General features: G+C 37.2%; 1 protein-coding gene across 1 annotated transcript; it reads left to right on the top strand.

Annotated features, from left to right (window-relative positions):
* Positions 1–1,796: 1,796 nt before the first annotated feature.
* LOC120413906 (serine/threonine-protein kinase/endoribonuclease IRE1) lies at positions 1,797–21,299 on the top strand. Its single transcript, XM_039574881.2, has 5 exons — positions 1,797–2,307; positions 7,878–8,433; positions 14,983–15,208; positions 15,272–16,452; positions 19,986–21,299. The coding sequence occupies exons 1-5, from the start codon at positions 2,203–2,205 to the stop codon at positions 21,134–21,136; spliced, it is 3,219 nt and encodes a 1,072-aa protein (XP_039430815.1). The 5' UTR covers positions 1,797–2,202; the 3' UTR covers positions 21,137–21,299.
* Positions 21,300–23,153: the final 1,854 nt, after the last annotated feature.

Raw genomic sequence — 23,153 nt, 5'->3', positions numbered from 1 at the left:
GTTAAACTTAACTTCTGTGTAATTTGACTTTTACGACAGTAATTCTTATAACAAAAATTTAATTATTAATAAAAGAAATATTTTTGGTTTTCACTGTGCGCAGTTTGCGCGCGTTATCAATCTCAATCACCCAAGATGGCGGCCTTTAGCATCCCCCTGTAACGTTCAGCTCACACCGAAAATGTTTTTGTTTACTTTGAACCGTCAAATGACGTTTATGGATTTCAATATCAATCACATACACGGTGACATCCGGCTACGCAACATGCATATTAATAAAACATGATTCGCTGAAAAATTAGCATTACACATTGTTCAATTTACTTTTACACATTAAGGGGAACCGCATAAGTTTCCATCGTGCACCTAATGTTAGCACATTGAAGGAGATTACAGATTTTAAAAAGCATGATAAGCCCATATCAAGCAATAAATATCTTAATTAGCAGTGAGCAGAAATCTCAGTGGGCAATTGGGTATTAAAATGGGGTCTAAAAGCCTATCTCGGGTGAGTTTTCAAAAAGCCGTAAAAGCCATCGTAACCTCGGACACTAATTTTCATTTTTCTCCAAATTAAAACAAAATTTAATTCATCTTTAATTTAGAGCACTTGCAGGACGTGTAAATGAACAATCTCAAGCATTTTTGAAGTTACTTTTTCGTAAGTAGGTCGAGTACAGTTGCAAAAAGGGCTTTGTTTACCAATGGCTCTTACGTCTTATTGAAAACAAATCCGAGCTATAGGCATAACTGCAATTTTTTATATACAACAGTTATAAACACGATTGAAAATTTCTGGCGACAAGATTGGGTGAAAAGTTCATCGCTCGGAGATCGCGAGCTGGCGCGATTTGCCGTTTTATCCTCAATTCTCCTTGTAGAACAAAAGAAAAGTTCATCTGCGGCCTGTCAGCAGCGCGCTTTTTTGTTTGCTGGATCAACATTTGGAAATGTCGAACTTTGAAGGGAATCGCTGAAAAAATGGAAATAAACCGATTTCTGATGTTTTGGCTGCAAATGGAAGGTAAGGATTTCTCTAGGGATGGCTTCTTTTGGGTTCCGATCTGTAAAGCTAGTTCTGGCGAGGGTTCTGAGCACTGCGGTAACTGGAAAACCTGCTACAACTTTGAATTGAATGCACAAAAAATACAAAAATACAAAAATACAAAAATACAAAAATACAAAAAAACAAAAATACAAAAATACAAAAATACAAAAATACAAAAATACAAAAATACAAAAATACAAAAATACAAAAATACAAAAATACAAAAATACAAAAATACAAAAATACAAAAATACAAAAATACAAAAATACAAAAATACAAAAATACAAAAATACAAAAATACAAAAATACAAAAATACAAAAATACAAAAATACAAAAATACAAAAATACAAAAATACAAAAATACAAAAATACAAAAATACAAAAATACAAAAATACAAAAATACAAAAATACAAAAATACAAAAATACAAAAATACAAAAATACAAAATTACAAAATTACAAAAATACAAAAATACAAAAATACAAAAATACAAAAATACAAAAATACAAAAATACAAAAATACAAAAATACAAAAATACAAAAATACAAAAATACAAAAATACAAAAATACAAAAAGAAAAAAAAACTTTGACTTCTCTTTAAATAATCGTGTAATCATTGAACATTTTGCTATAATATGCCACACTGGCAACACTGCTGGCTGCGTCATTCCTCCCGTCAAATGACAGTTGCGTGACACATCGCTGTTTTTGCACAACACAAAAACATTTTCCATCACAAAACTTCTCTTCCTTCAGTCAGTTCCAGAAGTTCCACTCGATCGGATGATTATTGCGTTTTCGTGTGCCACCATAAAGTGCTTTTTCCACTAGAAATCTCATTGTTTATTCAACGTTTCTGCTAGATTATTCTTCTATTTTTGGTGGGTGTAAATTGCGTGGAAACCTCCGCCGTCGTCGTCGTCGCGTAAACTCCAGTGTAATGACCGCCGAGGGGGGAGTGTGCTTTGGAAGAAGAGTGAAAAATCTGTGCAAGCCAATTGTGGCCACTAGTGAAAGGCACCGATATTGCCTGGCAGGTTCCAAGTGAGGACGTCGGAAAAAGTGTTCCTGACATTTTGTCCCCCTTTCTAGAACTGCATGAAGAATCAACTGTAGGAAAAGAGTCGCAAGAAAAACATTTCTCCCGCGATGAGTTGGGGAAGGATTTACGGGCTGCTGCTGCTGCTGGCAGTCCAGTTGACCGCCGGAACGGAGGATGCCCTTGAGGGTGCTGCGTCACGGCAGCGAAATGAGGTAAAGCAAGAGAGAGAGGGGCACATTTTACTGCGTTTTAGCCAGAACAGAATTGCTCCGTTGGCAATTGGAGCTCTGGTGTGATAAGGCAACGGAGCGTGAGGGAAGTCCCACAGACCGGCTTGGGAGGAGGAGGTGGAGGAGGAGAAAGGTGCACGGAGGATGATGAAATCGTGGCTCAAGTGCCCACCTCGAATGTGCTGGAAAAAGGGGGCGTTAAGCTGAATTTTGGGCGATTTAGAAACTGTTATCTGAGTCATGGCAAGATTGTTGAACGTGTTCGGCTTTTTTAATCTTTCGATTCTAATCTTTAAACCCGGAAGAGTGCGACGCAACTTAAACTCAAGCGGTTGAATCTAAACCAATCAACAAAATAGTTATTGCTTATTATTTAAATAACTTCGCAAAAGTTCATTTGAGAAAAACAGTGCTGACTAAGTTTTGCTGACACGTTTCTCCTTCTCTGAATATGTTTGGCCAAACGCGAAAAATAATATTAAGCACTAAAACAGCTGCTCAAGCACCGACCAAAAAGGCAGGCAAGGGCAGGGCCGGGCGCAAGCATTGTGGTCGAACCAGTTTTTGTGTTTGTTTGTTCCTATCGAGGAGCAGGTTTGGTTGCCGGCAAGCTATTGTAGAGTTTAGGGTTTGGGCTTCGTTTTGCGCATTATGCCGGCTTGTGGATGTTTTGAGTTTTATCGCCGGTGGTTAGATTGCATTAACTCAACACTTTTCAAAAGCTTAGAATAACATTTACATAAGTAAAATGGGCGACAGTTGTCCATAGGAATAATCTCGTTGAGCTTGAGCAATGTCCATAAGGCTGGTACAAATTTTATTTAAAGTTTTTGTCTCCCAGCATTGTTAAATGCTCAAATCAGTATCGGGGCAATATTTTGCTGAATTATCGTGACAAATTTTACAAAGAAAAAAAAATTCAGTCGTCTTGGTTCTTCCAGCTTTGATTTTGGGGTAATTTCAATGAAAGGTAGAAATCTGAAAAAATGATGATCGGAAACTTTTTATTGAGGGCCAAATACACGGTGCTTCTGTAAAAATACTATTTTATTGCATTGGTTTGAAACATTTTGTTAACAATAGAAACGCAAAAATGAAGGTTTTCTATACAAATTTAAAACAAGTTTGCGAGTTTGGCAAACTGTCTAACACGAAAAAGTGTGAGTTTGTTCGTAAAGGAGGTATTAGACTATGACAAACACACAAACAAATTCGCATTGTTTCGTGACAAAATTTTCAGATTTTTTCCAAAACCGGGAAAAATTACGTCAAATATGTTTTTGCATAAAATTTCGATTTTTTCCAAAAATCACTATTTTTTCGAAAATTCATAACTCGGCGGCAGTGGCTCAAAAGTTGCGGGTTTTTGTCCTCTAAGACATATAAAAAATCTCGAAAATAAAAAAAGTGATTTTTTTTTATTTTCGAGTGATTTGTGAAGCTACAAGGAGTAAAATAATCCATTTAGCTCAAATTTCGTAACTTTTGATTGTTTTTATAAGGCAGGAAAAGGGTGGTCCATTCTGCCCCCAAGTGGAATTTAATTTAACACTTCCACCACCAAGCCTCTAAATGATTTGAAGGTTCCGTTGTTGTTTGTTAACCTTGATAGTAACCTCTAGTAACATTATAAGCATTGAACAAACTTTTTCAAACAATCCAACTTTTCAGAAAGCTTATTTAAAAACCTCTAAATAAACAACATTTGCGTGGTTTTTCAATAAATTTACATTTTTGCTCATAATTCGAAAAATACAATGAATTCATACGTCGTTTTCGGTATGGTGATGTTATTTGACGTCCTTTATAAGACCCTTGCCTTACAGTTGGTCTAAATCCATTCTAAAGCCCAAAACCAAGGGTGGCCCATTCTGCCCCCCTGGTCCATTCTGCCCCCCCTGCCCCTATATGCCGAATACAAATTTCAATGCTTTAAAATTCGTATCGATTATTATGTATCCAATTGTTCATTTATTTCTACCAAATCTGAATTTTTCAAAAAAAATATTTTTTAGAAATGGTTACTCTTGGTCACTATTTAAAAAAAACGAAAAAATGGAAATATTTCGCTAAAATCAAACTTTCGGTGGCTATATCTTGAAAACAGAGCCCTTCATAAAAAAATCTGTAAAATACTTTTCGATTGCAAATTCAATTTTGCATTAAAAAATAATGTCAAATTTGTTTTTGCATAAAACTTCGATTTTTTCCAAAAATCACTATTTTTTCAAAAAAATTAAAACTCGGCGGCAGATTTTTTGACCATGTTTCTCTATGGCTCAAAAGTTGCGGATTTTTGTGCCCTAAAACATATCAAAAAATATCGAAAATCAAAAAATACGTATTTTGGGAAATTGAGTTTTTGTGAAAAAAAAGTTGATTAAAAAATCTGCAAATTTTTTTCCGTTTACCTATTTTTTCTCAAAAGTCCTTAACAATACCTACAACTTTGCCGAAGACACCAAATTGATCAGAAAATTCACTCAAAAGTTACAGCTGTTTGAATATTTACATACCATTTTTGTATGGACAGCAGCCAAAATTGTATGGAGACTTGTATGGGTGAACCAATGACACAAAATAGCTTATTTGGTCATAGGGAAGGCCTACACAAAGTTTGAGCCAAATCAAAAAATACAAATTAAATCCATTTCCGGTTTTGGTAGAGAATTGCTCATATATTCATACCAAGAACTTTATATTTTTGGTAAAATAGAGTTAAAACTCAATAAATATGCCAAAAATCACTTTCAATTCATGTTTTGAAAAATTTACATAGATTTTGAAAAGTTTAATGAAGAAAAATCAAAGTGTCTCATTGTTACCCATGGGCTGAAATGAGTGGGGAACAATGAGACAGCCCTGGATTCTGGGTATATTCTAAATTTTGGCCAAACCTAATGAAAGGACATTGTAGCCCAACTGGTTCAGTGCCTTCCTCTCAATCATAGAGTGAATCGAACACCCCCAAAAGTGTCCACAAGGTTTATGGATCTCCCCTAACGTGATCGCAGCACCTATAGGAGGTCCTAATAAAAATAAGTTATGAGTAAAAAAAAACAGACTACCTACAGACTTTCTGTCAAGATTATACAGACACCGCCTTTGAGGAAAATGGCATCCCTCTACACGGCTTTTTCGTGGCAATCAGACCCGGCCATTTGAGGTTATGTAAATTCAGAGCATTTTTGAAACTGCATGTAATTTTGGATACACTGAAAAAAATCAACATAGCTAAATCAAATGTTTTTTAACGTGAGCTGCTCCAAAAACCAACACGATAACTTCACGTAATTTTCCTTTGACTTTCACATGCTTTTCATTTCAAATGAATGTAAAAATCATTCAGCTCCAGCTGATCATTAGGAAAAAAACATTCACTCATCTTTCGCATGGTGTTCACGTGGGATTCAAATGAATTTCACTATGATTTACCCCAATCGGCTTGTCCTTTGGTGTTGAAGTGGAAGTCATGTGAGATTCAAATGAAGTTCATTTTGATTTGCCCTACTCGACTTGTCCGTTGATTTCCAAGTGAAATTCACGTTAGTATCAAATGCTATCGATGATGAAAGTTAATCCTAAAGCAAGATGGCAATTTTCAATGGGTACGAGTTAGAGCTCGCACTTTTAATTCTAATTTGCTCCCGAAAAAAGTGGTTTAAATATTTTAATTATTTCAGGATTATGTGGTAAGTATTTTTTTATTAATTCTTAGTTAAATTGAATACTAAGCAGACAATTTTATACCATTTTTCCAGGAAATCACGGATAGGCTAATTTCCTGCGAAACTCAGGGATTTCCATGGAAGAGACTTTTCCAGGTGTGTGGCTAATGAGTCCATGCATGGATCACTGATCGTCTTGAATGTGCGTGCATCTTATTTTTTAGTGTGAATTGTAAAGTTTTTTAAGTGTTTTTAAGATTATAAAAATAAAAGGCAAAAATCAAAAACATATGAAACGTATTTAAATAATATGCTACATGAAATTTTCACTTGAAACTAAACTGAAAATCATTTGATATTAATGTGCAATCCATTTCATTCTCAAAAACATTTCATGTGATAATCATGTGAAATGACACGTGAGGTTAACGTGATTTGCATTTGAATCTACCGCGTAACGCGATGAATTTTGTTCAAGTGATTTGCAAATGACATTCACAAGTAACGTCGTATGGGGCAGAATCACGTGTAAAACATGTGATATTGCTATGTGTCTTTCTTTCAGTGTAGGTATGTCAGATCTTGAAAATTCTTAATACACAAGAATGGTCATTTCTGAACCTTTCTATAAATATATAATATGGCAGGTTTTCATGCAAAAACCACCCTTTTTTGCAAACTGTGAAATTTATATGCAGCAGTTTTTTAAGCATAACTTTTGATGTGCTTTACTAAATCTCATGAATTTAAATAGGGACTTATGGGACCCCAAGACGAATCGAAAGAGGTCAATACGGTCAAAATCGGTTCAGCCAGTGACGAGATATTCCAGTGAGATTGATTCGGTACACATGTCTATATACAGCCAAACACACAGACATTTGCTCAGCTGGTGATTCTGAGTCGATATGTACAAATGAAGGTAGGTCTAGGAAGTCTAACTAAAAAGTTCATTTTTCGAGTGCTTTTATAGCCTTTCCTCAGTAAGGTGAGGAAGGCAAAAAGCGAAAAGGTAGAATTGCCAGAGAATCTGTACTCCAGGACGTGATCAAGCTGCTCGCAGCTGGAATTCCGGGCGCATGCGAACAAAACAGGGGACAACGTCCGGGTGCTTGAAAGCTGCCTATAAATTGGACAACCAGGCGATCCAGAAACTTGATCCGAACTGAAATTTTAAAATGTTTACCTTTATTTTCAACAATAATTAAATACGCGCTGATCCCTGTTTGCCTGCTGGGATTGGAAGTTTAAAGATAGATCGAGAACCCGTTTGTTTTTTGCTCTATGTTTAGGCGGGGCCGGACAGTGCCCAATGACCTCGGAATTGGACCGCAAGGAGCTCTGTCATTCTGAAACGGGTCGTTGGAAGCAGCGCGAGGGCTATCACCACCTAATACCCGGGACTGATATAAACTGTATCAGCATAACCCAAGTCTGATACAAACTATACTTTCCCATAATTTCGCTGCCGGCCAGCGGGTATTGGATTGGATCACCCTGAACCTGTTGTATTTTAACCTGATATTCTCTACTTTTTATGTAAAGATAAGTGTGCATTAATTTAAGTTTTGTCCCAGATTTTACATTGACTCATTTGGTGTGTAAAACAATATTTCCCCAAAACGACTCAAAACGAAAAATGTGGGCATTAGATGGTTATCGTTAAAGCGTGTTTTGAATTAGTGGTCAATACCAATTATTGCATTCAGCTGTGTGTTGTATGTTTCGTCATCTGCATGAAACGTGTTCAGCAAACAAACTAATGTTACGTTTATCAACGCAAATTACAACCATCAATTACTTAGAGAGTTTCTAAAAATGCTAAAAATAATTAAAAATGTAAATATAATCTCATTCCTTTTTTTTCCATCCAACCATTTACAGGACTGCACCGCCGTTGTCCCGGCCGAGGAAACGCTGCTGGTGTTCTCCACCCTGGGCGGTGGCCTGACCGCAATCGACCCGATGACGGGCGAAACGCGCTGGTCCATCGCGGACGAACCGGCGATCCGCGTTCCGTCGCTGTCGGAGATGAACCCGCACTATCTGCCGGATCCGCGGGACGGCTCGCTCTACACGATCCGCAACCCGGAGGGTGGTCTCAAGAAGCTCCCCTACACGATTCCGCAGCTGGTGGCCAGCGCGCCGTGCCGTTCCAGCGACGGAATTCTGTACTCGGGGAAGAAAAGCGACGACTGGTTCCTGATCGATCCGAAGACGGGCCGGAGGGAGAAGGTGCTCGGATTTGGGGCGCCCCTGGACGGGGACAAGGCGGAATCGATTGGGTGGGCAACGTCCAGGGCGGTCTACCTGGGAAGGACACAGTACACGGTGATGATGTACGACAGTCAGGCCACCGGGCGGAACTCGAAACCGTGGAATGTGACGTTCTTTGATTATACGTCGCACACGATGGCACCGGAGTTGACCAAGGATTATGGTGAGTTGAGGGGTGAGAGGGAATTCCCGTCACGCAAGTGATAAGATGCGTCGTCGCCACGCGGGTTGAATCATGCAACTTTTATCAGCTCACACATGTAATCAACGGGTTCGTCTGTGTTTTGGGAAGAAAGTAAATTTAAATAACAGTTTTGAACATTGAAACGTATTATCAACTTTTATTAAGTTTATTGCCTGGGTGGACTTTCCTAACACGATAAGGGTCATACGATGGCAACTATCGTGCTAAAAGTAGAACAAATCCATGAATGTTTGTTGAAGGTTTGCTAACAACCGTGATACTTGCGCAAACTATTGTTTATAAAACGATGTTATTTATGATTTCAATATCAACTGTTTAAGCAAGTGTCGCTCGTGTGACTGTGCTGAAGGCTTTGTTTGAATCTAGATAAATTGTAATGATTGAGTCATGCACGATGTAAATTTAATTTTACTATGGACTGGAATAGAAAATAGCGATATGTCATTGTAAATTCAAAGGTTTTTTCCTTAGTACTTTACTTAACTTAATTTTTGTATAGCAATAGTGGGGATGTCTTTGAACTTTGTTTATTTCGTTAAAAAGTTCTTAGATAAGTAACCAACATTTTCCGCAAAATATGATGAAGTTTGATGAATCTTATAATTAATGCCGAACTTTTTTTTACGAAATTCCAGAGAAATCCAAGGAAATTTTACATTCAATCAAAATGGTTCTGATTAATATTTTTTTGCTTTTTCGATATGAAACTATTTTTTTCCTGTCATTTTCGTCGCCAAAATAAACCGGTCTAAAAAGTTCTTTTCAGCATGAGTGCTGAAAAGTTCAACTTGATCGAAGTTCAACTTGATTGAAGTGGGAAAACAAACCTTTCACTGAAAAATTCCAATTCAAGAGATGTTTTCCGGAACTGCAAAAAATGTTGTATTCTACGATCTTTCACGAGGTTACAAAAATCCCAGGAACAAGAAATTTTCCACAAATTTCCTTGAAAATAAATTTTAAATTTATCAAAAAATATTGTGATCCTGATTCTGATTAATATTTTGCAACAAAACTGTATAGAGCAAAAATATTAATGGTAAAAATGAATGTGAGGATCAATTAATGGCTTGAATCGTTGTAAAAAATCATACAACTTTTATAAAATATATAAATTTTCAAATTTTATATGCTGGCTTTCAAACCGTTCCAAACCAAAAAACGATCTTTAGTATTTATTTCTTTTCATTTTTTTATTCAATTTGTTTGGACAGTGAGTAACATCCACACTCCACAACCATAAACCAACGATTGCCTTTAATTTTTTTTCTGTGACAAGTACGAGAGAATAGGTTTAAGAATAATATTGACACATAAAGTTGAAAGGAAAAAAAACCATGCAGAAATTATGTTTTTCATGGCAATTAACTTTTTCCATCTTATGAATAAATTGATAATCATTGAATATACCTACTCTCACTACTCCTGCTTTTTTGCGAGTTTTTGAAACATTAGTATTCTTTGAGCACCTTTGATATGCAAATACGAAGTTGTTGCAGCCTAATAAATGACTTAGGTTAAAATAATGTTCACGGTGCAAAAAGTGGATTAAAATAATTATGTTTTTCATACTACCTACACCCTTGGTAGCTCTTTTGATTTATACATTTTTATCTTTAAATTGTAATTTCTCGAATACTATTGAACAAATTCTTCTTGCACCATCCTCTTCGAAAAAAAATAATGATATCAATTCAATATTCATCCAATTTGGTCACGGTAAGCAAAAACGTTAAAAATCTCAATCTTAATCTTGGCCAGAAGGAGTTAATATCTTTTTTGCAATTCCGTCGTGAAACTACTTACTTTTCCTGTCATTCTTGAACGACGAAATAGCCTACTTTTCTGTACCAAAAATAACAGAACCGAATAGCAACACTTTTCAAAATAAATGCTGAAAAGTTCTACTTTTCAGCACTGAAATGGGTGCTGAAAAGTTGAACTTTTCAGCACTTGTTTCGAAAAGTAACACTTTTCCACATTTTTTTATTTAGACGATTTATTGACAAAATACATGAAAATTTGACTTAAAATTTCACTCAACGGTTGTTTTTCGGAATTGCAAAAAATGTTGTATGGAACTCGTTGCAAAACTTGATTTTTTCAGCACTCTTCGTATTTATCCAACTCGGTGAACCTCGTAGGATAAATGTACGACTCGTGCTGAAAAAATCCTCTTTTTGCAACTTGTTGCATAAACTACTATTTTCCAACAACCATTTTCGTTAAAAAAGGTTGCCAAAAAAAACCTTTATTTGCATTCCATATTAGCTTAATTCTAGCAAAACAATGTAAGAGGGCCGTTGTCGAAGTGTAAACAAAGAGTCTGTCCTGCTGATTCCGAATGTAAACATCAACTAACGTGAGCAGGATAAACTCTTTGTTTAAATTTCGACAACGGCCCTATTACATTGTTTTGCTAGAATTTGTGTTGCCCGACAAATAAGCAACAAAGACCCATGTAAATTTTTATGTACAACGGTAGGGCGTCCAATTTTCTCGGGTTTGGAATTTCCCGGTAAACGGGAAAAATATTTTTAATTTTTTTATTTTTTTTTATCCCGGGAAATTTTTGAAACAGTCATAAAATCTATGTTTCTCATTATATTTTTATGTTTTTCAAGCTTTAACGATCACAGAATTACACAAAACCATTAAATGGTGATAATCTACACTTCAATCGAAAAAAGGACAGCAGTTTTAGATAGCTCAACATTCCAACGCCCAAGGCTTTAAAAAAGTTGGAACGGTAACTTCAACTCAATGCAATGGTTCTCGGGCATAACTCAACCAATCAAGATAATTCTTCTTTCCAGTGATTTGTTAGGATGTCTAGATGATTCTAGAACTTTGTAGAACTCAATCTGATCAAATCTGTAATTTTTGCGAACAAAAACATCGTTCCAACTTTTTTTTTCGCGTGTAAAAAAAATTCGCCAAAAATTCCGCGGAGGCAGTCTTTTTAAAAAAGGTGGAACGCTGTTTTCGGTCGCAGAAATTACAGATTTGTTCAAATCAAGTTCTGCAAAATTTTAGGATCATCTGTACATTCTTACAAATCACTGGAAACAAGAATCGTCCCGATTGGTTGAGTAATGCCCCAGAACCAGCGAGTTGAAGTTACCGTTCCACCTTTTTTGGGAGGCTTGGGCGTTCGTGTTGGACATGCGTTGGGCGTTCCAGTGTTAAACAATATTTTTGTTTGCTCTTTGGTATGCCTTGAATTTTAAATGAACCACATTTTTTAATCAAATGTTATTCAAATTAAATAAGTCTCTTATGCTTAAAATTTTCTTTAATTTTTTTTTTATATTTCATGACTAGAAAATCTAGAAAAAAATCTATGAAAATGATAAAAAACAACAAATAAAATGATACCAAATAATGTCAATTTAAGATAAGTTTAGAATTTCATGTTATGTATAAAACATATTTTACAAATTATCTTTAAGTCACCACTGCCAAAGAAAATCAGGACTACAGTCTGAATATGTACATGAGATTTTAGAGCAATAAATTTGGAAATCCTTGTACTAATTTACTTGTTCTGTTCCTGTTTTAACCGAAATCAATCAACATATCAAAATTGGCTTGATTAGCTGTCTTAATTCGTTACATTTGTCCTGATTTTGATGAAAAATAATTATATATTATATATTTTTAATTTAAAATCATAAATACACGTAAATATAACAACCCGTCTATTTAAAAATATATCAAATCAAAAGGGAAATATTAAAAGCGCTAGGCATTTTGCGGATCTGTTAACTATCATTTTTATCAATTCTCTCTAATAAGCCAAACTTATGCTGATATATGCCGAATATAAATGTTAATGCTTTAATTTTTTTTATTAATATTTAACTGTTCATTTATTTCAAATTTCAAATTTCCCTACCAAAATGGGATTTGAACGGTGCGCGTCGCGGTAATCACGCAGGATTTTCGTTGCCGTTTCCGTCTTTGTTTTCCCCCCGATTGTGTGCGTATTTCGACCCGGGTGATTTCGCGATTGTTTGACAGTTGCTTTGGAGGATTTGAACGGTGCGCGTCGCGGTCATCACGCAGGATTTTCGTTGCCGTTTTCGATTGTGTGGGTTTTTCGGTCCGGGCGGTTTCGCGTTTTCGCATTTTATTTGGTTTTATCTTTCCACAGCCGGCTGTCTAAGATTGAATCATTTATGCTAAACTCAACACCAAATAACCGGGAATAATCTCATCCGCAACATCCGACTGTTTGCCTTGAGAATGCATAATACATCACACTATTAAACCAAATTTATTGATTATTGGGTCGCATCATCATCCTCTATGTTGAATCCTGGCCATTACCCTTACCCACTAACAAAATCCCAAGTAGAAGTAGTTTTCCGGCACACGTGGGGGTGTGGATATCGTATAGAACCCACCCTTGGTAGCAACCTGTGCTAACTAACATTCCCGTCCCAATCCCCCGAGATCTACAAACTGACATGGCGGGCGCCGTTGGTGGCCAACGACTGTTACCTATTTGCTCCAGATCTAGTTTTAATGATCTTGATGTTTTATCTTTTCAGCGCATTCATACATGCTGTTGATAAGGGAAACACCATTAGATCGTTCAAGCGTATGGTCGGTTGTATTGATAGGATATTACGGTCCTGTTCAGCAACGGAGAAGGACAACCATGGGTGGTCTCTCATGCTCATGCTCATGCTCAATTTCAAATTTCCCTACCAAAATTGGTTTTTTTTTTCAATCTTGGGAATTCCCGGGTTAAAATATAAAAAAAATCTCGGGATTCGGGAATTCCCGGTTTAAGAAAAATCCCGGGAATTTTGTCCCGGGAATTCCCGGGATGGACGCACTATACAACGGTTAAAAAACACGATTAAAAACCATTTCTGATCACTTTTTTTCCATTTTAACGCAAAAAAAAAAAATGCCAATACATCATTTTTTCGATGGATCAACGATGGTCTCCTTAGAACGAGCTGTCAAGTAGGACCGCTCCTGTCAAGAAGGGCAGCGAAGTAAATTTTTGCGTTTCTCACCTTACTGAGGAAAGGCTATAAAATCACTCGAAAAATGAAATTCTTAATTTAACCTCCTAGACCCACCTTCACGTATACATATCGACTCAGAATCAAATTCTGAGCAAATGTCTGTGTGTGTGGTGGGATGTTGATCAAAAAATTTGCACTGGGTTATCTCGGCACTGGCTCAACCGATTTTGTCTGTTTTGGTCTCATTCGATCCGTCCGTAACGTTTTTTTAAAATTGATTTGAATATCAATTTTAAATAATTTGCGGTCGTACAAAGGCTCATTGTACTCAGAAAAATAAGCTTAATCGTTGTGAGCAATAACAAATTTAAGCTTAATTTTAGAGCCCAATGATTTCCAGTTGTTCTCCCATATTTTTTTTTTAATTCTCAAAACATTGTTGGCAAAAAATTAAAAAAATCTATACTGCCGCTTAAATTTCGGAAACAGGCAAAATTATTTTTCTGGAAATCCCTGGAATTCTTTTCTCGGGACGGGAAATTGGACGTTTTAAACACAACCCAAAGTCTGTGCACAAGTAGAGGATTTTTTTTTAAATGTTATTGCAACTTTCGGACACTTTGATAATCCCTGGGCCTTGGGGCATGAAAATTTGGGTGTACATTCTTTTTTATAAGCACTGTGGACAGCACTTCATGCTAGGAGAACTTGCTTTGTCGTAGCCCCGACCTTTTAGATGTCTTTGTGAACTAGGAAGTTCTCCGATAGTAGTAATATCACAATTCTTCTTTTGTGATTTTTTCCCTATCATAATGTGGGTTTTAGGTTAGGACTTCAGGATAGTACAATTGTGTTGTTATTTTTGTGTTTATATTTAAAAAATAATTATTAAAATTTTTTTTTTAAAAAAACAGCTTAGCATTATAATTGAAAATAAATCTGCACCTTTTCCAAATCTATTAGAAGTCAAAGTTAGCTGCAAATTATAAGCTAGAGGTTAGTAATGCTAATTATTAAATTTCATTTAGGTAGAATACTAAGCATTTTTTATGTCAAAATTTCCATAGAGTCTCGATCAATCAATAATGTAATGATTTCGGACGAAATTCGTTGATCTGTTGAACTAACGGCTTTCGAATTATGTTTGTATCGACCATTGTTGCGAATCGAGGAACTACGGATTCATGGTCATTTTCAAATCAAGTAAAGACACAGTTTGATATTGTTTCTCTAGCAAATCTAAATATTATAAACTGGAGGCTACAAAGCCGACAACAATGTTTAACAGTTTTCTTCACATCGTTCAATTAATTCTCACAAGGTCCTTGCAAGAAAGTTCTCCAAGAAACACCCATTTCTTCCGTTCAATTGTCGCCCCAACTGCTCGCTTTCCCACAATTATCGCCGTATCGATTTCCGTTTCCCACCTACTAGGCACTACTTTCCGACAAATCAATCCCACCTGTTTTGTGTATCATCGATCCAAGTCAATTAACAACCCACACCATTTATCACTTTCCAGAATTCCTCCACCTGACCAGCAGCTCGTCTGGCCTGACTGCGACGTTCGAGCAGAAAAAGGGCATCCCGCTGTGGCAAAAGGACGTCGCGAGTCCGGTCGTGGCGGTGTTCTTGCTCGGTTCCGAGGGCCTGCTGAGCGTCCCCTTCCAGACGGTGTCGGACGAGGTGCTGCAGGAGATCAACGAGCGGGCCCAGGACGGGAACAACTTTGACAACTTGAAGCTGTTGTGAGTAGACATTGGAGGAATTTGATGTTTTTAAGAATCTAATTTGAATCTCTTCCATTACAGCCCAACAGTCTACGTCGGGGAAAGCTCCAACAACATTTACGCGATTCCATCGCTGGTGGACAAAAACACGGCAACCTTGCCGTCGGAACCGACGGTCAACCTTTTGGGAGGTCCCAACCGGCGTGACGAGCCGGGGCTGCAGCCCGGACATGAGTTGATCGCCGCCGAGTCGGCGCGAGTTCAAAATGACAACATCATCATCCTCGGTCACTATCAACCGCCCAAAACGGACGAGAGTCTCAAGTTGGACATCTCGCCGGGATCTCCCGGGAGGTTCTACAAGGACGGTGGACTGTCTACAGTGCGGTTGGAGTTGAACGGCGGTCTTCAGAAAGATGGAAAGAATACAAAGACGATCGGAGTTCAAACGGACCAGCTAAACGGAACTTCGTCCTCCACGACGGCACTCAAAGAGGACGTTAGCTTGCGGACGCTCTTCACCAAGCTGTACATGGACGTGAAGCTGTGGCTAGACGCGCAACCAAACAAACTCCCCACGATGATGTTCGTGGCGTTGTTCGGAGTGGTCGTCTTCGGCTTTTGGTACTTCCACATGCAGATGAAAGCCCTCCAAGAGCAAAGCCAAAACGGATCGCAAACCAACTCGAACCGCAGCACCGGAAGCAACTGTGTCGAGGCCATCGACTTTGGCGACGGAGAAATCCGCGTTGGCAAGATTCACTTCAACACCAGTCACGTCCTGGGAAAAGGTTGCGAAGGAACGTTCGTGTTCCGAGGCACCTTCGAAAAGCGCGACGTGGCCGTCAAGCGAATCCTCCCCGGTTGCTTCACCCTGGCCGATCGGGAGGTCACCCTCCTCCGCGAAAGCGACAAGCATTCCCACGAAAACGTGGTCCGGTATTTCTGCACCGAGCAAGATCGTCAATTCTGGTACATTGCCGTAGAACTATGTGCCGCCACCCTCCAAGACTACGTTGACCCAAAATCCGCCGACACGTTCCAGAAGCAAATCTCCGTCCAGGAAATTCTCTGCCAGGCGACCTCCGGGCTGATGCATCTGCACTCGATCGATATCGTGCATCGGGATATCAAGCCGCAGAATATTCTGCTCTCGTTGCCGGACAACAAGAAGCGCGTGCGAGCGATGATTTCGGACTTTGGGCTGTGCAAGAAGTTGAATTATGGGAAGGCGAGCTTTTCGAGGCGGTCCGGAGTTACGGGTAAGTTGCAGTGCTTTCGAGTTTTTGCTAAATATTGGCAGGGTCATTTAAAAAAAAACTAACTTAATCCACCTATGTGATTGATGCCTTACTCACTCTTTACCAACAACGGATAATATGATAGGTTCGGTTGGACTAAAATTTCATCTATTTTTTTAGATCTGGTATAAAAAGTACATAACCAGAGTTTTTTTTGTTAAATGGACCAATAAAATACTGTCTTTCATATGTTTGAAGGACCTCATAAAAAAAACACTAGATAAATATCACGAGCAATTCCAGCTCAAATCAGGAATTTTTCTGGTACTTTTGTACCCGACCCTCTCCGATTTCAATGAAACTTTGTAAACATGTTATCCTAGGCCTATGTGTTTTATATATATTTGTATTTTTATTTCAAAAATATACATAAATACAAGCCTTTTATCGTATACAGAGACATCATTAATTTCGAAAATGATAAAACTACAAACAAAAAAAACTTAAAACTAATTAAAAATTAGGTTAGAGTACATCAAATGATCATTAAATAACTTAATCTAAAAATAACTTAACCTAAAAACAAATGAAAATGACTTCAACAAGAAGAATTCAAGTGAGAAAATGTAAGCCGTTTTTGTGTATTGTACTCGCCAATTGTACTCGAAAATGGCATTTGAGAAGGGCGCAAGTTATTTAAATATTTTTGTATTTTGTGATTTAAAAATTTCTGTATCTCAAAGCTGTGCATCGTATCAAAAAGTGGTCAAAGACAAACTTGGAAATTGGACGGGTTCTTTGAAAAAAAAAAATACACTGAAAGAAAAAAACACTTCACTTCTATGAGATTTTTAAATTTTCAAGTTTAAAAATTAAATTTTTAGGTGACGTCACGACTTTTTTTTACATTCAAAATTTTTAAGGAAATAGCCTGAGATGTGAGAAAAAGACTCCAAAAAAATGCAGGATGGTATATCTCTCCTAAAAAAAATACAAAAATCATTTACTAAAACTGTTTTTTTTTGAAAAGTGGTCTAAACGTCTAAATTTTCAAAAACCGATAGCAAAAATTGATTTTTGAGACAATTTTACTTAAAAGTCTCCATATTGACCAATGTCGTATGTCTAATCCTTGTCAAGATACAGCGGTTTTAAGAATAAAAAAGCTGAAAAATAGTTTTTTTTGTGGTTTTTTGGCAATTTCTCTATGACAGACTTGATTTTTCAGTTTCGAAAATATTTTTACCGGAAAGTTCGCCCGATTTCCCATAAGTTTGCCTTTCACAGATTTTAAATGACCAAAACCGGGAATTTTTATATTTTGTCTCGGTTTTCTTGAAATTGAAAATAAAATATTAATTCTGAACTGGAAATTCAGATTTGGTTGTGAAAAAAAACAGTTGAATAATTTTTTTTTTATAAGTGGATTCAGGAAAATTGTTAAAATTTTAGTTTACGGATCCGGAAAATGTCTATAGAGCAATTCTCTACAAAGTAGGTCGAAGTTTTTTTTTTTAATCAAGACTAAAATTTCAAAAGGGCGTAATATTGAATGTTTGACCCTTTTATAATGTTAGTTTTGATTAAAAAAAATAAAATATTGTTTTCGAAAAGATCGAAAAATTTCACGATTGTTTCATATTTTAACATTGAAAATCGGACCATTAGTTGCAGAGATATCGACATTCAAAAAAGGTGGGATGTTTGGGTGAGACTAAGAAAACATCAATTTTCCTGTTTTTAAATCTTTGCATGGCAATATCTCAGCAACTAAAGCAAAATATAGAGAATTTGCTCAGCTTTTCAATTTATTTTCCAAAAGTGGGCAAACATGTGCACTGATTTAAAAAAATGAACAACTGTGACTATTTTCAAAAAAGTTACCTAAAAATGGCTATAACTTGAAAACGGTGCACTTTACCAAAATTTCATTAAAGTAATTTTTGATTGCAAATTAGATTTTACATCGAAAAATGAAGTTGAAAAATTTTTGCGACCAATATTTCGATTTTTTGAAGAAAAAAAACAGTATTGATTCAAAAATTCATAATACGGTGCACAGTCTGGAAATTTTTGAATAGATGGCCTTTTATGTCCCCTAAAGCATATCAGAAAATGAAAAAAATAAAAATAAATCAAGTTTTAGTGTCAAAAAGTGAAATTAAAAATCACCAAAAAAAAAATTCAACGTGTCTCATTTTTTTTCAGTGTAGTCCTAATCCATATCTACAACTTTGCCGAAGATACCAAATCGATCAAAAAATTCCTTCAAAAGCTACAGATTTTTGAATTATCCTATATCATTTTTGTATGGACAGCTGCCAAATTTGTATGAAAAATTATGTGGACAAACTAATGATGCAAAATGGCTTCTTTGGACATACCGAAAGCACCAAAAAAGTTTCAGCCGGATTTAAAAATACAATAAAATCGAATGACCGAAATCTCAGAGAATTGCTCAGTTAGAGCCGAGGGACAAAAACTTTGAAACATATTTGCATCGGCCTTATTCATATTTAGCATGTTTGGGCTCGTTTAGAAATATTTTGATTTTTATGAAATTCCAATGTACAGTAACGAAAAAACTTTTTCTACTCGCAAAAAAATCCTTATTACTTAGATAATTTGGAAAGTTATGAATGTTTTGAATTTTTTGAGAATTCAAAACTTTGAAAATTTTATAAATTTATAAATTCAATACAGTCCAGACTTAATTATCCGAAGCCTCGATTATCCGAAGCCTCGATTATCCGAAGTTCCTTTATCCGAAGGACGTCGGATAATCGAATCACGAGCAAAAAAATTTTTTTTCGTATTTTTTATTTTCGAGTTCTATGATCCCAATTTAGTCAAATTTAAATGGTTTGATTGCCTATAAAATTGAAAAATGTATTTTTTCAATATTTAATCACCGCCATTTTGGATTTAAAGATTCTAAATCACTTTAGAGTGGTATATAACAAAAAAAATCTTTTCGTGATTCGATTATTCGAAGATATGATTATCCTAAGTGAAATTTTTCTGAGGCCTTCGGATAATTAAGGCTGGACTGTATTCAAAAAAATGTAAAATTAAAAAAAAATCTAGAGATATTTTTTTGAAAAATCAGAGATTTTGGTAATCGAGTACAAAGTGTATTTAAGCTTTTTTTTATTCTTGGAATTTTCAATTTCAAATTTTAAAATTTTAGATTTTATCAGATTTTGAATATTTGAAATTTTGGATTTTCAGATTCTTAAACTTTTAGAATTTTAAATATTTTAATTTATGAATTTTAGAAACCTAAACATTCAACTGAATGAGGCTTTCTAGTCGAAAATTTACTAACACGTTCCTAACACACCTCTGGGTTTTTTTCTCATACAAACTTCAACGTTCTATCGGAACCCTTAAACCTTAACCGAGTTGGCTCAAAATTGGCACAGATACTTATTTTTGCCCTAAGGAATCGAGCCATGGGGTTTCCACTATAATCTCCACTTTTTTTGCAATTTTTTTTCAATGCCTCATGCTGAATTTAAACTAAATGTTCAAACCTTCGCTTTCCCCCTCAGGCACCGACGGCTGGATCGCTCCGGAGATGCAGCGCGGTCACCGCACCACCACCTCGGTGGACATCTTCTCGCTAGGTTGCGTATTCTACTACGTAATGACCCGCGGTCAGCACCCATTCGGCGACAACCTGAAACGCCAAGCCAACATCCTTTCCGGGGAGTTTGATCTGCGCGGGTTGCACAAGGAGCGGAAGGTGACGCACGTGTCCGTGCTGGCGGAGGAGTTGATTGGGGCCATGATTGCGAACGATCAGTCGAAGCGACCGCCGGCGGCTGCGGTTAGGAATCATCCGCTGTTTTGGGACAATGAGACGATTCTGGGGTTCTTGCAGAACGTAAGCGATCGGGTGGAGAAGAGCGATATTATGCAGCAGCCGTTGAGGGCGTTGGAGCGGAACGCGAGGTTGGTGGTGCGGGAGGATTGGAGTTTGCACTTGGACCAGGAAATTACGGCGGATTTGCGCAAGTACCGCGGCTATCAGGGCTTTAGCGTGCGGGATTTGATGCGGGCGTTGAGGAACAAGAAGCATCATTATCATGAGTTGACGAGTGACGTTCAGCAGGCGCTGGGGACGATTCCGGACGGGTTTACGTGCTACTGGACGGGGCGGTTCCCGCATCTGTTGTCGCACGCGTTCCACGCGCTTGCGGACTGCTCGCAGGAGTCGATCTTTACGCGATACTACAACGACTGCGTCGGCTATCGGTTCCCGCGGCCGGCGTACTTTGACGAGGAAGCGAACGACAATCACGAGCTGATCCGGTACTACGAGGGCGCGCAGAAGGCGAAGGCCACCCAGAGTCCGAAGAGGAAGCCGGGGACATGGACGACTGCGTCGTCAGCGGAAGATTCTCCGCTCAAGAATAACCGAAGGGGGGCGTACAACTTTGGCAAGTACGCCAACACGGGGTTCATCACGCGGGAGCAGATGATGGGAGGGTCGGCGGTCAATCCGGCTGCTGTTACGGCGGGGGAAGGTGAGGAAGAGGGGGTTGAAGGCGGCGCTGAGAAGGATGACTTTGTTACCGTTGTTAATCATAATCACAATAATCGTAAGAGGTTCAACAATAATAACAATCACGGCGTGAGGCGGAGAGAGAACGTGAAAGTTACGTGGAACTTGAATCCGCAGCAAGCAGGTAGTGAATAGGAAAAATCTAGATTAATAAGTTAAATTATATTTTTTGTGTTTAGGTAAAAAAACCATTCCTTCGTTGCAATAAGTCTAATTAACTCTACTTATCAGTCACAAATTGTGTAAAATTTTTGTATATTTTCAAAAAATATCTTCTTCAATCTGTTTACAGTTTATAGAGAAAAGCATCAAATCTTAAAGGTTAGTTTTGCCAAACAACGTGCTCAACTCTGCAGTGAGAAACCGTCGAAACTCTTTTGAATCAACTTCACCCCAAAATCTGCCAACCCCGCTGGTAATTTTGAGTGATTTGATTGATCTCTCTCACACAATCAAAAACAATACACAAAACACAACTGAAGTTTGATGTTTATCGGCACGGAAGCACACAACTTAGAACAAAAAAATTAAGCGCGTTTATTTTGGAGAAAACGAAAAAAAATGTCTGTGATACATTTTGCTACTTGATTTCAAAACTTGTGAGCCTTTTGACGAGAGTGTCATACTGTGTAGATAAGTTAACGGAGGAAAAAAAAGGAACAAGATTGGGCATCGCGAAGGTTTTGTGTTCCTGAAAAAGGAATGGAACTTGTTTAAGGTTAGATTTAAGAAAAATGTGTACTTTTAAGGTTTTTACTACTAAACGACATAACTTTGTGTTGACATTGTGAATAAACTATAATTTTTAACAGAAAATGTGGTTGTTTTGTTTAAATTTTGATGACAGCAATGAAAAAAAGAATAATAAATGGAAAATAAGTCGGAAAGCCTTTACTTCTCCACATTCTAGTGAAGCATTTTTTTTGTTAATTGTTTTATTGTATTTTTTTTTTTATTATTATTATAGAGACTTTACACCATTGTGCATTCATCTCTTCAAGGTGGATAGTGAAAGAGGAAAGATTACAGAGTTTAAAATCACTTCAATAATTATTACCATGCCTTTTTTCTAACGATTTCTGTCTATGTTTCAAATATTTAGCGGAATATTTAAAGAGTGAATTATCAAGTTCTTCAAGTTTATCTTCGTCCTCTTCTTCCAGGGATTTAGAAGTTATCTCACAACACTTTTTCTTATAATATTTTGCTTTTATGACATCTTCGTCTTCTTCATCTGTTTCTTCTGCAGCCATCTCTCTTCGTTTTTTTGATAGTTCGTCTTCCGCGTCCAAATATGCCTGTAAGCGCTTTCGGCGGCGGGTGTGCTTAGAAAGCACGGTTTCGAATCCATCGTTGTCTTCTTCGTCAATTTCACTTGTTTCCATTGCATTTTGTTCTGGTTTACTGTTGTTGTTTTTACTGCTGCTGCTGCTTGGCTCGGGTTCAATCGGTTGTGTACTGCTTTTTTGGTTCACCTTTTTACTGCAAAGCGATTTTTTGCCTATAATCGTCACTGCTGCAGCAGCATTGTTTACAGTGATTGATTTCGGCGTTGGCTGTTTCAGCAACATCCGCAGGGTCCGAACTCCATTTGGGATCCCTGGGAAGAAGTTAATCCAGCGGTCGTTGGTGATGGTCAAAACTTCGCCGTATTTACTCATCACTTTGACTACGTCATCATTGCTTATGCCTAGAGGTAGGTCAAGCACACGAACTTCCGTAGCGTTGTTGTCCAGGTAAATCGGGATTTTGCAATCCTGATATACCAGAGGTTTGTCGATGATGGACGAGGCCATTGCTGAGTCGGCGAACTGCAACACGGCTATTTTTCTTCTATTGCATAATTGCAATGCTCGCAAGTTTTCTTGGTTTACTTGAAGGTCTGCGAGAAATTTTTTTACAAGCTTTGGGCTTGGTTGGTTTTGGAGTTGACAAAAATCCAGAACCACACTGTTTTTGTCTACGGTGCACATTTTAAAAAAAGCGGCGACGCGCACACAAACTGCGGACTGGCGTTAAGAATGCGACTTGTAAGGTCGGCGGTTACTTTGCAACTGATTGTATTTTTTGTTTTTTTTTTATTTGATTGAAACATTTTTTTTTTTTATGATCAAAGAAGACATTTTGCATCATTAGTTCTTCCATACCAGTC

The sequence above is a fragment of the Culex pipiens genome, chromosome 3, assembly GCF_016801865.2.
Source record: "Culex pipiens pallens isolate TS chromosome 3, TS_CPP_V2, whole genome shotgun sequence".
NCBI classification, from domain to species: Eukaryota; Metazoa; Arthropoda; class Insecta; order Diptera; family Culicidae; genus Culex; species Culex pipiens.
Note: the sequence above shows the minus strand (reverse complement) of the source record. Positions and strands in the feature narration are given on the sequence as shown.

What these genes read in the sequence shown, in the direction of transcription:
- LOC120413906 (XM_039574881.2), top strand. Translation starts at nt 2,203, where the DNA reads ATGAGTTGGGGAAGGATTTACGGGCTGCTGCTGCTGCTGGCAGTCCAG. An exon ending in CGTCACGGCAGCGAAATGAG is followed by an intron (nt 2,308 to 7,877) that starts GTAAAGCAAGAG and finishes AACCATTTACAG; the next exon opens with GACTGCACCGCCGTTGTCCC. An exon ending in GGAGTTGACCAAGGATTATG is followed by an intron (nt 8,434 to 14,982) that starts GTGAGTTGAGGG and finishes ATCACTTTCCAG; the next exon opens with AATTCCTCCACCTGACCAGC.